Genomic DNA, 18095 nt, shown 5'->3' with positions numbered 1-18095 from the left:
TAAAATAGATGCAAAACCAGCACAAAAAGATGCAAAATGACTAAAAATAGATGCAAAACCACCACAAAAAGATGCAAAATGAATAAAAATAGATGCAAAACCAGCACAAAAAGATGCAAAATGACTTAAAATAGATGCAAAACCAGCACAAAAAGATGCAAAATGACTAAAAATAGATGCAAAACCACCACAAAAAGATGCAAAATGACTAAAAATAGATGCAAAACCAGCACAAAAAGATGCAAAATGACTAAAAATAGATGCAAAACCAGCACAAAAAGATGCAAAATGATTAAAAATAGATGCAAAACCACCACAAAAAGATGCAAAATGAATAAAAATAGATGCAAAACCAGCACAAAAAGATGCAAAATGACTAAAAATAGATGCAAAACCACCACAAAAAGATGCAAAATGACTAAAAATAGATGCAAAATCAGCACAAAAAGATGCAAAATGACTAAAAATAGATGCAAAACCACCACAAAAAGATGCAAAATGACTAAAAAAAGATGCAAAACCACCACAAAAAGACATGTTTATTAGGATGATGCTTCATCTTTATGTAAAAGTGTTTTCTGCACATTATGAACCAGTAAAAACATCAGTGAATGTTAAAGTCAAAGCATTTATTGTCGTATGTCGTTAAAAACAAGTTTCCCTGTAAAATGAAATTCCTTCTTTATTAAAAGGAAACATGAGGTTTAAAGAAACAGTACACGAAAAATAATAAAGAACTCAATGTTTATGATAAATATGTCACTGCCTCAGACAGCAGCTCTTATCTTTGTAATATGTTTCCCTGCATATTGACATTACTCTTATTTTGAAGGGGAAATACCACAGTTTCCGGTATCAGCTTCAGCCTCGTTGTTGCGACTTTGGACAACTGATAAAATAAGAGATGGACAGATAGAAGATAAACAAATGAAGATGAGTAATAAATGGCATTCAGGACAGAGGAACCGCAGAGACGAGACTATCTCAGTTTGCAGAACTCAGCACTGACGTCAGAATAAGAAAACCTGAGTCCAGCGTAGAGAGGCCGTGTGAACGTGGTCTGGACTCTGTGGAGGAGAGTCCTGGTTCCAGAGACGCTGTAGAAGGACAGAACACCTGCTCTGTGATCCAGGTACACTCCCACTCTGGAGGACCGAGGACCTGAGACGGGAGCTCTGTTACCCTTGTACCAAAACTTATAACCGGTATCGTCACAATCTAACACCCAAGATTTGTCATTTTGGCCAAATCCACTTTCCCTCGAGCCCCCGTCTCTGCTGATGTTCTTGTATGTGACTGCTACAGAAACTCCAAAACCGGTCCACTCCACCTCCCAGTAACAACGTCCAGTCAGACTCTCTCTACTCAGGACCTGAATCCATCCAGTGAATCTGTCTGGGTGACTTGAATAAGACTGTATTTTTCTCATTACTGTTGCTTTTCTGTTCCCCTCAGATAAAGAAAGACAGGAGTTTGCTGTGTTTGGATCCAGTGTGAGTTCACATGAGTATTTTAAGAAGTCCGCTTCGGTCCTGGGCTCTGGTTCTGGTTGTGACAGTAAAACATCCACTTCAGTCAGTGAGACGTTTGTCTGTCCCTCTCTCAGGACGTCCTGTAGTTTCTCTCTGAGTTCTGACACGGCTGCTGTCACGTCCTCAAAGTGTCTCAGAGGACGGACGTTGAGGCTGGATGCAGACGGACTGAGTGGAGACAGGGAGGTGTAGCTGTGTAGAAACTGGCTGTGGTCCTCTGTGTGTGAGAGCTGCTCCAGCTCAGCGTCTCTCCTCTTCAGCTCAGTGATCTCCTGCTCCAGCTCCTCCTGAAGCTCTTTGACTCGACTCACTTCAGTGTCCTGCTGGGATCTGAGCTGCTGCTTCACTTCAGAGCGTCTTTGCTCCAGGAGATGGATCAGCTCGCTGAAGCTCCTCTCACTGTCCTCCACTGCTTCATCAGCAGAGCGGTTGATGGCCTCCACCTCCTGCTGAAGCAGCTTCACATCGTTCTCTCTGTCCTGGATCCTCTGCTGGATGTTTAGTCGACTCCCCTCGACCTCTCTCTGCCTCTCGCTCCTCTCTGCTGCAGCTGAGACCGTGTCGTGGCCTTTGTGTTGGTCCACAGAGCACAGATAACAGATACACTGCTGATCAGTGCGGCAGAACATCTTCATCACCTCATCGTGACGAGAGCAGATGTTCTCCTGCAGCGTCTTGGAGGGCTCCACCAGCTGGTGTTTTTTAAAGGCAGCAGATTCATAGTGAGGCTGAAGGTGTTGATCACAGTAAGAGATCAGACACACCAGACAGGACTTGAGAGCTTTCAGTTTCCTCCCGGTGCAGACATCACACGCCACATCTTCAGGTCCAGCATAGCAGTGATCACCAGGAGCAGCTTGGAGTCCAGTCTTCTTCAGTTCCTCCACTACATCTGCCAACAAGGTGTTTTTCACCAGGGCAGGCCTCGGTACAAAGAACTTCCTGCACTGAGGGCAAGTGTGGACGTGCTTCTTATCTTCTTCATCCCAGTGGAGTTTAACACAGCTCAGGCAGTAGCTGTGTCCACAGGGAAGAGTCACCGGATCCTTCAGTAGATCCAGACAGATCGAACAAGAGAAGTTTTCCTGGTTCAGCTGAACTCCTTTCTGCGCCATCTCCCTCTCAGTAACAACGGCTGTCTGAGTCTCACTTCCTCAGAAGTGAAACTAGTTTGAGCTCTGATCTCAACAACATGTCACTGCAGTGAATGGGGATCGTCAGCTCAGGTTGGTTACACCCATCCTCACAGTGTGGATCTGAAGGGGAGGGAACAAGGAACTATGTGTGTTTGAGAGCAGGGAGAGGTTATCAGGCTTTTCTGCGTTCCAGGACGAGGAGCAGCACTTGTTGTTGTTTCCTCATTAAATGCAGCCGTCCTAACCTGCTCCACATCTGCAAACAAACATTTTTAGGTGTAACGTACTTTGTGTTGTCCTCAGGTTTTGGTGATGGCGATATATTTCTCTGACTCTCCCTCACTCTTTCTGTTCACTTTTCTTTCTTTGGTTAAAAACAGTTGACTGACATAAGAAGTTATCACACTAAACAGTCATAAAATACTTTAAAGGACATGCTGTCAGGACACAGTGTAATAGTCTAGGAGTCACACGAACACAAGACGGGAAAATATCAGTCCCTCATCCTTAAAACAGCAGAGGGAACGGAGAACCTCGAACCTCCCGCCCAAAGATAAAGAGTCAGAAGAAAGCGACCCAATTCCAACTGATGCTGCATTCAGGTCTGATAGAGAAGATGGGAGAGAGGGCTACTCGTTAAAAACGTCTCTGACTTCTTGAATTCTGATTAAAAACATGGACGTACTTGTAACCACATCTGAAGGATCATATATTACTTTCATGATTCCACAACTGTACCTGATATAGGCTGCAAATTTACCTTTAACTGTTGAAGTTTAAATATTTCACTCCAGGAACAAATAGTGCATCTGTTGGCGACGTCTGAAGACAGATTATTACCTGCATCAACATTTATTTTCTGTTCAAATACACAAAAAATATGTCAAATACTATTCATATAGAAACGAAGCTGAGTCATAAATAAGTGACATTCAAGACAAAGTACCAAATGGATTAACTGTTCAACTTCAAATGTTAAAGAACAAGACGCTGCTGCAAATACAAAAATAATGTTTTTGAAATATAAAGTTAGTTTATGTTCAGTTTTTAGGTGAAACTCCACAAAGTTTGAAGGATCCAACTGGAACATGAGAGCGGAGTGTGAGCGGGTATCGCCCGTTCCATTTTTGGTAAGGTGGACCTTAGAGAAGGGGCCGGCATGGAGGTGGACCTAAGAGAAGGGACTGGCGTGGAGGTGGACCTAAGAGAAGGGACTGGCGTTGAGGTGGACCTTAGAGAAGGGACAGGCGTTGAGGTGGACCTAAGAGAAGGGCCCGGCGTGGAGGTGGACCTAAGAGAAGGGCCCGGCGTGGAGGTGGACCTAAGAGAAGGGACCGGCGTGGAGGTGGACCTAAGAGAAGGGACCGTAATAGAGGTGGACCTAAGAGAAAGGGACTGGCGTGGAGAAGGGACTGGCGTGGAGAAGGGACCGGTGTTGAGGTGGACCCAAGAGAAGGGACCAGTGTGGAAGTGGACCTTAAAGAAGGGACCGACGTGGAGGTGGAACTAAGAGAAGGGACCAGCGTGGAGGTGGACCAAAGAGAATGTGGATCTTAGGGAAGGGACCGGTGTGGAGGTGGACCTTAGAGAATGTCCCGGCGTGGAGGTGGACCTTAGAGAAGGGACCAGCATGGAGGTGGACCTAAGAGAAGGTGGACCTAAGAAAAGGGACCGGCGTGGAGGTGGACCTTAGAGAAGGTGGACCTAAGAAAAGGGACCGGCGTGGAGGTGGACCTTAGAGAAGGGACCGGTGTAGAGGTGGACCTAAGGGAAGGGATGGGTGTGGAGTTGGACTTAAGAGAAGGGGCCGACGTGGAGGTGGACCTAAGAGAAGGGGCCGGCGGCGGCCTCAGGGATGTTGGTGGCGTGCATGTCCCGTGTCATGTTGGACTTCTCTTTGAGCTTGGCCTGCAGCAGCGTGTGCTCGACGACGCCGGTCCTCACGTTCATCTGAACGATCTCCTGCTTCAACTTGGTCAGACTCTGCTTGATCTTCACCACCGGAGCTGCAGACGAACGCAGACACACGGTCAGAACCAAACAAAGACGGCTGAACACACACAGAGAATCAGACACGAGCGTCACCTCCGTCAGACATGCTGCTGCCCTTCTCCTCCATCTCCTGCTTCACCTTCTCCAGCTCCTCACTGATCTGAAACAGAAACACACAGACGAGCTCACAAACTGTCCGCAAGTCCCAACCCAGAGCTCATTTTCTCCCAGATCCCAGAGAAAAGGATTAAATCCAGTGATTGTGATGGTTTGGGATTACAGTATTTTCCGCATTATAAGGCGCACCGCATTATAAGGCGCATAGAACAGACGCTACAGTGGAGGCTGGGTTTACGTTAAGGACCGCCTCTAAACTCATTGATGCTAAGTTGGCGTGCTAGCGCTGCTGCCTTCAGTGGAACAGTGATCGTACGGACTCTTCTACTTGCTGCTCTCTGTTCAACAACCCACTGTTGGAGTTTGTCCTCCAGCTGCAGCCGTCTCGCTCTGTTCCCTCTAAACTCTGTTCAGTCTTCTTTACTCGGCGCAGGTCGTCTTGTTGCTTCCTCCACTTGGGCACCATTGATTGGTTCATGTTCAACTCTCTGGCTGCTGCTCTATTCCCGTGTTCTGCTGCGTGACTGATGGCCTTGAGTGTAAACTCTGCGTCGTAAGCGTGTCTCTTAACAGGAGCCATTTTGGGCTCTTTACACAAACACACACATGGAAATGAAACGGCACGCTTCACGCAGTCGTATATCTCAACATGCACCGCGCGTTACTTCTTCTACGGGGGAAAATAGAGTCGGCGGCTGCTCACCGTAGTTGGAGACCTGTTGTGGCTCAATATTGGTCCATATATAAGGAGCACCGGATTATAAGGAGCACTGTCGGCTTTTGAGACATTTGAAGGTTTTTAGGTGCGCCTTAGAGAGAGGGGGAGAAGTTCAGCATCCGTGAGGAACTCGGAGTAGAGCCGCTGCTCCTTTGCGTTGAAAGGAGCCAGTTGAGGTGGTTCAGGATCATCTGGTAAGGATGAACCCTGGGCGCCTCCCTAGGGAGGTGTTCCAGGCACGTCCAGCTGGGAGGAGGCCTCGGGGAAGACCCAGGACCAGGTGGAGAGATTAGATCTCCACACTGGCCTGGGAACGCCTCAGGATCCCCCAGTTAGAGCTGGTTAATGTGGCCCGGGAAAGGGAAGTTTGGGGTCCCCTGCTGGAGCTGCTGCCCCCGCCTCCTGGAGACGTTTCCCCACATGGACTCGAGTGTGTGGTGTGTTCACTGACCTCTGCCAGGACTCGGGTCCTCTCCGTCACGCCTCCACTGGCCTGCTGGTAACGCTCCTTCGCCTGGTGGAGAACACAGGTTTGATTCCAGGATCTGATTCTTCCATAAACTTCCACATTATTTCTATAAACCTCCAAAAAATTTGAACCACACGTGACGATATCAGAGCCCACTCCTGCCAACGTGATAAAGAACGAAATATATCATATAATAAAGACTTTGTATCATAAAATAAAGACTTTGTATCGTAAAATAAAGACTTTGTATCATAAAATAAAGACTTTGTATCATAAATTAAAGACTTTGAATCATAAAATAAAGACTTTGAATCATAAAATACAGACTTTGTATCATAAAATAAAGACTTTGAATCATAAAATAAAGACTTTGTAACATTAATTAAAGACTTTGTATCATAAAATAAAGACTTTGTATCATAAAATAAAGACTTTGTATCATAAAATAAAGACTTTGTATCATTAAATAAAGACTTTGTATCATAAAATAAAGACTTTGTATCATAAAATAAAGACTTTGTAACATTAATTAAAGACTTTGTATCATAAAATAAAGACTTTGTATCATAAAATAAAGACTTTGTATCATAAAATAAAGACTTTGTATCGTAAAATAAAGACTTTGTATCATAAAATAAAGACTTTGTATCATAATTAAAGACTTTGAATCATAAAATAAAGACTTTGTATCATAAAATAAAGACTTTGTATCATTAAATAAAGACTTCGTATCATAAAATAAAGACTTTGTATCATAAATAAAGACTTTGTGTCATAAAATAAAGACTTTGTATCTTAAAATAAAGACTTTGTATCATAAAATAAAGACTTTGTATCATAATTTAAAGACTTTGTATCATAATTAAAGACTTTGAATCATAAAATAAAGACTTTGTATCATAAAATAAAGACTTTGTATCTTAAAATAAAGACTTTGTATCATAAAATAAAGACTTTGTATCATAAAATAAAGACTTTGTTTCATAAAATAAAGACTTTGAATCATAAAATAAAGACTTTGTATCATAAAATAAAGACTTTGTATCATAAAATAAAGACTTTGAATCATAAAATAAAGACTTTGTATCATAAAATAAAGACTTTGTATCATAAAATAAAGACTTTGTATCATAAAATAAAGACTTTGTATCATAAAATAAAGACTTTGTATCATAAAATAAAGACTTTGTATCATAAATAAAGACTTTGTATCATAAAATAACGCCGTATTTGTTTACTTTGTTGTTTTTTTGAGGAACTTTCTCATTATAATGATTAATATTGTCGTCTTTGAAATGAAATGTTTGAGTTTGAAATCTAAACCAGGACAGAACAGCATTTACTTCCCCGTTCATTTCGTTTGTATATATTTTTGGCGTCTTGAGAGCGGCGGCGTGTTGGCGTTCACCTCGCTGAGTTTGGCCTGAGCGCTGCGGTACTCCTGGATCAGATGCTCCAGCTGGTTGTTGATGTATTTCTCTCTGCTGCTCACCTTCTCCAGAGTCTTACCGATGTCCTCCTGCAGTTTGTCCAGGAAGCTCTGCAGAGACACCACAGGACCGACACAAGTGAAACTCACGGCCCCAGGACCCAAGACCCAAGGACCCAAGACCCAAGGACCCCAGGACCCAAGACCCAAGGACTCCAGGACCAAAGACCCAAGACCCAAGGACCCAAGACCCAAGGACCCAAGACCCAAGGACCCAAGAGCCAAGAGCCAAGACCCAAGGACCCAAGACCCAAGACCCAATGACCCAAGACCCAAGGACCCAAGACCCAAGGACCCAAGACCCAAGGACCCAAGACCCAAGGACCCAAGACCCAAGACCCAATGACCCAAGACCCAAGGACCCAAGAGCCAAGAGCCAAGGACCCAAGACCCAAGGACCCAAGACCCAAGGACCCAAGACCCAAGGACCCAAGACCCAAGACCCAAGACCCAAGGACCCAAGACCTAAGGACCCAAGAGCCAAGACCCAAGGACCCAAGAGCCAAGGACCCAAGACCCAAGGACCCAAGACCCAGGACCCAAGACCCAAGATCCAAGAGCCAAGGACCCAAGGACCCAAGACCCAAGGACCCAAGACCCAAGACCCAAGACCCAAGGACCCAAGACCCAAGGACCCAAGACCCAAGACCCAAGGACCCAAGAGCCAAGACCAAAGGACCCAAGACCCAAGAGCCAAGGACCCAAGAGCCAAGACCCAAGGACCCAAGACCCAAGGACCCAAGACCCAAGACCCAAGACCCAAGGACCCAAGACCCAAGGACCCAAGGACCCAAGACCCAAGGACCCAAGGACCCAAGACCCAAGGACCCAAAGACCCAAGACCCAAGACCCAAGGACCCAAGGACCCAAGACCCAAGAACCAAAGACCCAAGACCCAAGACCCAAGACCCAAGGACCCAAGACCCAGACTTTCAAGAAGCTCACGGACCCGAAGGAACAAGAGAGGCACGAAAATGTGAAAGAAGTGAAGAAATTCATAAAGAAAATTATAAAAATTAAAAAACTATAGATCTAACAGTGCAAATGGAAAAATAATCAATAAATTAAATTATTAAAATGTCATTAAATCGAATTCATTCAGGGCAGATGTCGACTTTCAGACCCCCCCCTCCCAATAATGGCTAAAGGGAAGGTGGACGATGAGCACAGGGTGTTTGAAGAACCGTATTTTCCGCACTATAAGGAGCACCTTTAATGAACGTCTTATTTTGAAACTTTTTTCATATCTAAGGCGCCCCACATTATAAGGAGCATAGAACAGATGCTACAGTGGAGGCTGGGGTCACGTTCTGCATCCATTAGATGGAGCTGCTCTAAAGGGAACGTCAACAACAGTCAGGGGAGGTCGTCTGGTTGCTTCCATTGATTGGTTCATGTTCAACTCTCTGGCTGCTGCTCTGTTCCCGTGTTCTGCTGCGTGACTAATGGCCTTGAGTGTAAACTCTGCGTCGTAAGCGTGTCTCTTAACAGGAGCCATTTTGGGCTCTTTACACAAACACACACATGGAAATGAAACGGCACGCTTCCCACAGTCTTATATCAGTTCGGCCCTCGGCTCGTTGCAGATTTGTTTTTTTTGGCCCTCTGATGTGTTTGACTTTGACTTCCCTGCTTTAGATCACGTGTGCAAGTGAAACATGAATCCTTGCAGTGCGTCGTCATATCAATACACAGCAGAGGCTCGTCGTAGTGAAGTCAAATAATAAAGTGTGCAGAAGTGACTGGATGTGGAAAGTCGGTAATTCATATAAAAAACAGCAGGTGGAGCCACACACACACACGCTGACACACACACACGCTGACACACACAAACACACACAGACGTCAGTGAAACACTCGTCTCTGCTGTTATAACTACAGGTCAGTGAACGCACCTTGGCCTCTTTGAGCGAGGACTTGATCCCGTCTCTGTGTTGATGCATCTGGTCCACGTGGATCCTCCAGTCCTGCAGAGTGAAAACACATGGTCCAGAGAACAGCAGCAAACGCATCAGAGAGCATGCTGGGAAATTCCAGCAGCTGTGACACAAAGAAGGGTGTCCTTTAAATAACGGCAGCGTTTAAAACATTTGTAAGTGATTAAATCCTAAAACACATGTCAAAGGTGTCAGAGAGGAGTCAAACTTCCATTTCATCCCTGGTGAGCGGGGTAATGGCGCCCTCTTGTGTCGTGCATCAATGCTACATTCCACCCACAGTGACGTTTGCAGCAGGAGGACGTGTCAAAACTTCACTGAGGGCGCACACACACTGTGCCTCCGTACCGTGCCCAAACACGGTTAAAGTCTGGTTTCTTTGACCAGTGTGAGTGCAACCATACCACGTCTAGGAGCGGCACGCTTGCCGTCCACGGCCCGTCTGAGAGAGGTGGGCTTTAGTAAAGCACGTTTACACGTGTACGAGCACGAGGCCTACGGCGGTTCTGAGGTCATTTTATGTGCGATTGAGTCCGCGGTGGAATCCCCTTTGGGATAAAGGTGGTGCTCAGGTGAGCGCGTACCTTATTGTCTGTCCTGATGGTGACTTTGAGTTGCGGCAGGACTCTCTCCACCTCCAGGTTCCACTCTGCCGCGTCGACCGTCGCCTCCAGGATGTCGTCCGGTTTGGTGGACGGTTCTACTTCCTGCCGGGGAAACACACAAAACGACAAAGTGATGCAGAGTTGAAGTTAACGACGTGATTTGAGAGCCTTTGAAAGCATCGTGTTGAACTCACGGCGTGGGTGGTTCGTAACTTCAGAGCCTCCAGGTCCATCACGTTCTCGTCCTCATCATCGGGCTCCTCCTGAGGTCACACACAACTTTACTGCGCAGCTTTCCAACAGTGAACCACAGAAGATTAACGTGTCAAAGTCATGTTAACAAGATAAAAGAGATTAGGAGATCAAATGTAAAAAAAAATCCTTATTGTGAGTAAAAATGTCATAATTATGAGATCTAATGTTTTGTAATGATTGAAAAAAATAATAATTTATGAGTTAAAATGTCACAAAACGAGATAAAACGTTATAATTATGAATTATTAAGTCTTATTTATGATTTATAAAAGGAATACAAGAGTGAAAATGTCAAAATAATGAGATCAAATGTCTTGTAATGATTGAAAAATATATTTTTCTGAGTTAAAACGTCACAATTATGACTAAAAAGTAATGAGTTAAAATAAGAAATAGTCAAAATTATGAGTCCAGATGTTGTGTTATGATGTAAAATATGAGTTAAAATGTCACAGTTAAGAGCTTTGTTGAAATTCTGAGATAAAAAATTATTATTATTTTAATGGTCTTAATTGTAAGTTAAAATGTCATACATGAGTAAAAAAGACGATAAAAAGTCAAAATTAAGAGATTAAATGTCCTAATAACGAGATAAAAAGTTATAGTTATGAATTATTAAGTCATATTTATGATATTAAAGGAATACATGAGTTAAAAATGTCCTAATACCGAGATAAACAGTTCTAATTAGGTGCAGCGGTGTGTGTGTGTGTGTGTGTGTGTGTGTGTGTGTGTGTGTTTGTATGTGAGTGTGTGTGTGTGTGTGTGTTATGACAGATTCATCTGCTTGTTTTATCTCAGGCGTGTGTTTGATTGTGATGTTTTCCTGAATCCAAGACGGTAAAAAGTGACCTGAACCTGTGACACTGATCCAGCTGCAGAACACGGTTTGCTTTGTTTTAAAGCGTGTTCCTTTTATTTTGACGGGGTCACACAAACATCTCCTCTCTTTAGTCGCTCACGTCGTAACGTTACGGAAACCTAAACTCTAACACGCCAGGAACAGATCAACGGCTCCACTCGTACAGTTACACTCATGAAGCTGAGACACCTACGATCATCTCCTCCTCCACTCTGCTGAGCGTGAGCTCCGCGTCATCCTCCAACACCGACTCTTCTTCTGTGGTTTCTGTTGGGTAGCTCGGTCTGGAGGGAAGTAGAAAGGGACAGGAAGTCAAAAGACAATGCGTGTGACGTGTTACGGCGTGATGACGTATAGGCAGCAAGAAGCATTCTCCGAGGCCCAGGTAGTGTGAGTACAAACGGGCCTGGAGGGGGGGACAAGGACCCTAAAGCACGGGGCACGGGACGGAGGCACAGTGGGAGGGCGCCCTCAATGCTCTATGTGCTGAAGAGCTGGAAGGAGAAACTCTGGGTAACGTCTGCTCCTCCTCGTCCCGTCTGGATCATCTCGGGTTTGCGGTGCGTGCGTGGAAGCGGCTTTAAAGAGGCGAGGGGAGAAACCTTTGATTACCTTTTGAAGGAGAAGCCCTTCCTCTTCAGAGCCTCTTCGGCCAGTCGATCCAGCACGAAGCAGACGTATTCACCGGAGCCCGATTTCAGTTTGGACGGCGGGAAGTCGACCTTCACACCCTGACAGACACAAAACAGCCGCGGGTCAAATGAGCTCTGACCGCGAAACAGCAGCGGACAGCGAGGCGCCTGTGCCGGCCGCGGCTGAGCTCCGGATCAAAGCACTCGGGAAAAATGTATTCATTGTTACACATGTTTCATTCATCGGCTTTATTCACGGTTCATCCGTCGAGCTACAGACTCTGAAAGTTTCATCAGAGATAAATGTGACTTCTTAAAAACTTTTTCAGACCTTTTTAGTCCGAGCTCCAAGAAGCAGACGCTCGATTATGGAAGTGGAAAGTGAAGCTGTCGAGACGCAGGTTCAGAATAAGCGAGCACTAAATGAACTCTTTGTCTGCGTGTGGGGAGACTTTTAACAGCCCGGTCAGGATGAAATGTAGGTACAACATTAAAGCTGCACGCCTGTCACAATAAAGTCCTATCAGGCTGCTCCAAGAACTCTGTTAAGAGTCCAAAATGATGCAGCTCGAGTACGAACTAAAACAAACCGAAGAGATCATGTTTCTCCTGTTTTAGCTTCTTTGCACTGGCGTCCTGTAAAATCATAGAGTCGAACTTAAAATCCTTCTTATTGGTCAGGCTTCGGGGTTTCTTAAGAAGAAGGAGAATTACTTTATTAATCCTGAAAGGGGAAATTCTATTTTTTCACTCTTATTATTATACATGTTACACACACAGGCCCGAAACACACACACATGCACAAACAGGACCTATATACATGCAATTAATGGAGAGATGTCAGAGCGAGGGGGCTGCCAGTGACCAGCGCCCTGAGCAGTTAGGGGTTCGGTGCCTTGTTAAACAGCATCTCGGCAGTGCCCAGGAGATGAACTGGCACCTCTCCAGCCACCAGTCCACGCTCCATACATGGTCCACACAGGGACTCAATCCGGCGACCCTCCAGTTCCCAGCCGAGTCACGTATGGACTGAGCTAGTGCCGCCTAAAGAGCTCATAGTACTGTATTACCCGACTAGATCTCTGCGCTCTGAGGATGCAGGGCTACTCGTCGTTCCTAGAGTCCCCAAAAGTAGAACAGGAGGCAGAGCCTTCAGCTACCAAGCTCCTCTCCTGTGGAACCAACTCCCAAGTGTTATTCTGGAGGCAGACACTGTCCCCTTATTTAAGAGTAAACTTAAAACTTTCCTCTTTGATAAAGCTCACAGCTACGAGCCCTTAGCTACGTTATTTGTAAGCTGATGTTGTTCTGCTTAATTCTGCTGCTATAGGCCGAGTCTCATCTCATCTTCGGCCTCTGATCCTGGATCAGGTCTCGGGGGCAGAAGCTCCAGCAGGGGACCCCAAACTTCCCTTTCCCGGGCCACATTAACCAGCTCTAACTGGGGGTCCTGAGGCGTTCCCAGGCCAGTGTGGAGATCTAATCTCTCCACCTGGTCCTGGGTCTTCCCCGAGGCCTCCTCCCAGCTGGACGTGCCTGGAACACCTCCCTAGGGAGGCGCCCAGGGTTCATCCTTACCAGATGATCCTGAACCACCTCAACTGGCTCCTTTCAACGCAAAGGAGCAGCGGCTCTACTCCGAGTTCCTCACAGATGCTGAACTTCTCCCCCCTATAGTCCGAGTCTGCCGGGGGATGATCCTGTTCCTGATCCTCGGAGCTTCTCTCCTCTCTGTCTGTATCATTCATGTCTCATCAGCCCATGTCACTAATTCAACTTCTTCCCTGCAGTTGTTTGTGGTTTGTCGTCTCGCAGGTCTCTGCTGATGGTGGTGGTGCCTGCTGCTGTGGTCCTGCGTGATGCTTCCTGCTGCTATTATAATCTGTCACCTTAGATGTGCTTGTTTCTACTATTCTCCTGTTTTAATAGTGTGTGTAAACTTAAAACTGTCAGATGTCCGTCCTCCACAGAGCTGGGTATGTCTGTTCGTTCCTGTCCAGCTGGGAGGAGGCCTCAGGGAAGACCCAGGACCAGGTGGAGAGATTAGATCTCCACACTGGCCTGGGAACGCCTCAGGATCCCCCAGTTAGAGCTGGTTAATGTGGCCCGGGAAAGGGAAGTTGGGGGTCCCCTGCTGGAGCTGCTGCCCCTGAGACCTGACCCCGGATAAGAGGCTGAAGATGAGATGAGAAAACAACGTTTGCGGCGTCTCCAAACCTGAATCTTGAGATGAAGTTACTCACGAAAGCCCTGAGCTCTGCCAGGATGTTGGACACGGTGGCGTTGGGCTCGTCGTACTCCTGCGGCTCGGTGAACGGCCTCCCCGCCTCGTTGATGAGCCACGCCGCGATGATGGTGAACATGAAGAACTGCTCGCCGGAGTTGAACGCCAGATACGGACTGGAGACAAAGTAATGTCTGCGCGGGGGAAGCAGAGGGAGAGAGTGACTTACTGTCTCTTAACAACAGACGAGGAAATCTGCTCTTATCACATTTATCTGACATGCTTTCCTTTTCTGCCTGTGAGGAAACTTTGTAACGTACTTTTGTAAAGTCTTATATAAATAAAAGGTATTATTTTAATTAGTATTATTATTGTATTACCGTATTTTCCGCACTATAAGGTCACCACATTATCAGGAGCATAGAACAGACGCTACAGTGGAGGCTGGGGTCACGTTCTGCATCCATTAGATGGAGCTGCGCTAAAGGGAACGTCAACACAACAGTCAGGGGAGGTCGTCTTGTTGCTTCCTCCACTTCGGCACCATTGATTGGTTCATGTTCAACTCTCTGGCTGCTGCTCTATTCCCGTGTTCTGCTGCGTGACTAATGGCCTTGAGTGTAAACTCTGCGTCGTAAGCGTGTCTCTTAACAGGAGCCATTTTGGGCTCTTTACACAAACACACACATGGTGTGTGTGTGTGTGTCTCACCTGGACAGATGTTAAACAGTGTGTTACCTGTGTGTGTTACCTGTGTGTGTGTTACCTGTCTGTGTGTGTGTGTGTCTCTCACCTGGAGAGATGTTAAACAGTGTGTTACCTCTGTGTGTGTGTGTGTGTCTCACCTGGACAGATGTTAAACAGTGTGTTACCTGTGTGTGTGTGTGTCTTAACTGTGTGTTTGTGTGTTACCTGTGTGTGTGTGTGTGTGTGTGTGTGTGTGTGTGTGTGTCTCACCTGGACAGATGTTAAACAGTGTGTTACCTGTGTTTGTTACCTGTTTGTGTGTGTGTGTGTGTGTGTGTGTTACCTCTGTGTGTGCGTGTCTCACCTGGACAGTTATTAAACAGTGTGTTACCTGTGTGTGTGTTACCTGTGTGTGTTTGTTACCTCTGTGTGTGTGTGTGTGTTACCTGTGTGTGTGTGTCTCTCACCTGGACAGGTGTTAAACAGTGTGTTACCTGTGTGTGTGTGTGTGTTACCTGTGTGTGTGTGTGTGTGTGTGTGTGTGTGTGTGTGTGTGTGTGTGTTACCTGTGTGTGTGTCTGTCTCACCTGGACAGGTGTTTCATGTTGTGTTTCTCCAGAACCTCCTCCTCGTAGTTCAGGACCTTGAGTTTCTCCAGCAGAACCTCCATCACCACAAACACCTGATGAGCGGCTCCGGGGCCGCGGTCCTCTCCGTCCCCTCTCCTCCCGTCCTCCGCCATCTTCCGTGCTCGTGTCCCGGCAAACGTTTTAAATCATAAAACACCAAAACAAGTCGACGAGAGTCCGTTTATCCAGCTACGTTAGCATGTGTTAGCCCGCTGAGCTAGCTGTGGTCCCGGTTTGTTTGGCTGCTTCTCTGTTGTCAGGCAACCGAGAGCTAACGCTAGCTGGCTAAGTAGCTAACGTTAGCTGGCGGCGGAATCATGTTTAAAACTTAAATTCAAACTCGACGTTTATCAAACTTTATTTTATTTTATCTGTTATAATAAAATCTAAAAGCTCAGACACTTAAAATACGACAAACTTGTAGAAAATGTAATATTTAAATCATGTAACGGGGCTAGCTGTTAGCACCGTTAACTATATTCAAGCACTTCCGCTGTGACCCTGCGGAATAAAAGTCTTCCGGAAGTTACTTTGCTGTCAAGGCTTTCAAATTAAAAGCTGGTGTTTGGATCAAAAACCCTTATAATTTATACTGTATTTACAAAACAAAACAAACAATTATATCTAAAAAATAATAATAATATTATTATATTTCCAAACAAACGTGTCACCCTGAGAAAAATGAAATATATTTTAATATAATTTATTTTAATTATTTTGTAAAATATCTTAAAATCAAATTGTACTGTAACTGGTGGAGTGTGGACCAAAAACACTTTAATTTATTTATTTATTTATTCAATTTATACTGAATTAACAAAACAAAACAGTTATAAAACATTAAAAGTTTAAAATTTAAAACAGAATAATGATTAAAAAATATAAATGTTTCCAAACAAATTAGTTACCCTCTTAAAAATGCAGTATATTGTTATAATTTATTTAAATTAGTTTGTAAAATATCGATTAAATCAGACGGAACTCTCGTCTAAATTGTTCACTCATAAGTAAACTTATAAGTTATATAATTAATAGTTATATTATCATTATATTAACAAAACAAAATAAGTACATCAGACTTAGACTCGGACTGCGACTCAGACTCAGACTTAGTCTCAGACTTAAACTCAGACTCAGACTCAGACACAGACTTAGACTTAGACTCTGACTCTGACTCTGACACAGACACAGACTCCGACTCCGACTCCGACTCCGACTCCGACTCCGACTCCGACTCAGAGACTTAGACTAATACTCAGACTCAGACTCAGACTCAGACTCAGGCTCAGACACAGACTCCGACTCCGACTCCGACTCCGACTCCGACTCAGACTCAGACTCAGACTCAGACTCAGACTCAGAGACTTAGACTAAGACACAGACTCTGACACAAACACAGACACAGACTCCGACTCCGACTCAGACTCAGACTCAGACTCAGAGACTTAGACTAAGACTCAGACTCAGACTCAGACTCAGACTCAGGCTCAGGCTCAGACTCAGACTCAGACTTCTCTTTATTGATCCTTTGGGATGAACACCTGCAAGGAAATTAAGTTTCCGGCAGCTTAAAAAAACACAAGGAGATATAATAAATACATCATAAAATAACCAATAATAACCAATAACCTCTAAGCTACTTCACATGTAACAGAGAATCACGTCCCATGAATAAAGCTCTGGATGCTTTATTATAATAAAGAGTGTTGGTGGTGTGTTGTGCTTCATTTTGCTCGGTGCGTTGCAGATAAGTGAGATCTGATCACACTGAGATAACGCTCCTATATCTCTGTCACAGAGCCTGGTTCCTTTATCTGGCGCCGCATGATACACACCTGCATGCACAACACACACAGTGAAGCCTGCGCGTGTGAATAATTCATATCCGCATCCCTCCTGTGGTGCAGCAGGCGGTGCAGAGGGGGTGGTGTTTGTTTAATCTGCATGCTGCTGCCTGCCTGCCTGTGAGCACACAGGTGGAGCTCCCAGGTGACTGCGTTTGATTGACAGGCCTGCAGAGCGCCGGCTGCATCCCTGATTGTGCTCAGCGAGCCGCGTCCACTGACAGCCTCCACTCTCCACTGACCTAGGGTCGATGCTAGTTAATACCCGATGGACGCATTGGCGTAAACACCTTCTTTCAATTTATTTAACAGCGAGAAATAAACAATAAAGGCTTCTACAACAAAAAAATACACAATCAAACCAATTCCAGCAGGAATCAGATCTGAAAATGTGGAGAAAAATCAACCAAGATGCAGCTTTCCCTGACGTTAGCATGTAGCTACGTTAGCTATAGCAGCACTTTCAAAAATCACCATCAAAGGTTTCCAAACCAAAAACAACAAATTTAAACATTTTTCAGCAGGAATCAGATCTGAACATGTGGAGAAATTAACAACAACATTAACAAAGATTATAGCTTTCCCTGATGTTAGCATGTAGCTACAGGTGACTAGGCTAGTTAGCAGTGGAGACTGCTGTGAAGTAATGTTATAGCAGCACTTTCTACAATCAGAAATCCCCAATTAAGGTTTCCAAACCAAAAACTACACAATCAAACCAAACCAATCAGCCACGATTAGAGCCTTCCCTGGTGTTAGCATGTAGCTACTTGACTTAGTTAGCAGTGAATGACTGTTGAGTAACGTTATAGCAGCAATTTCTACCATCAAAAATCACCAATAAAGTCTTTTAAACCAAAAACGTTAGCATGTTGCAAGCTAACATGTAGCAGTGTCTGTAAAATCGCCTCATTTCAGATCACATTCCTGCTGGAACATGTTCTGATTGTATAGTTTTGGGTTTATA

General features: G+C 45.0%; 2 protein-coding genes across 3 annotated transcripts; both read right to left on the bottom strand.

Moving 5' to 3' along the window:
- Positions 1-601: 601 nt before the first annotated feature.
- LOC310957786 (tripartite motif-containing protein 16-like) lies at positions 602-2674 on the bottom strand. The gene has a single exon (XM_083928517.1). It carries the CDS (start codon positions 2645-2647, stop codon positions 980-982), a length of 1668 nt encoding a protein of 555 aa, XP_083784643.1. The 5' UTR covers positions 2648-2674; the 3' UTR covers positions 602-979.
- A 1816-nt stretch (positions 2675-4490) lies between these two features.
- Positions 4491-15399, bottom strand: ift57 (intraflagellar transport 57 homolog (Chlamydomonas)). 2 transcript variants are annotated; one of them, XM_083928518.1, is made up of 11 exons: positions 15243-15399; positions 13988-14162; positions 11725-11843; positions 11306-11396; positions 10190-10258; positions 9975-10097; positions 9349-9420; positions 7373-7504; positions 5947-6009; positions 4754-4820; positions 4491-4674 (listed from the first exon to the last, which is right to left on the bottom strand). In XM_083928518.1, the coding sequence occupies exons 1-11, from the start codon at positions 15395-15397 to the stop codon at positions 4493-4495; spliced, it is 1248 nt and encodes a 415-aa protein (XP_083784644.1). In that variant the 5' UTR covers positions 15398-15399; the 3' UTR covers positions 4491-4492. The 2 variants fall into 2 exon arrangements, with proteins under 2 accessions (XP_083784644.1, XP_083784645.1); XM_083928519.1 differs by lacking the exons at positions 5947-6009; positions 7373-7504.
- Between the last annotated feature and the right edge of the window lie 2696 nt (positions 15400-18095).

This window comes from Echiichthys vipera, assembly GCF_963691815.1.
Source record: "Echiichthys vipera genome assembly, chromosome: 15".
NCBI lineage: Eukaryota > Metazoa > Chordata > Actinopteri > Perciformes > Trachinidae > Echiichthys > Echiichthys vipera.
This window is presented reverse-complemented; position numbering and strand designations above follow the sequence as displayed.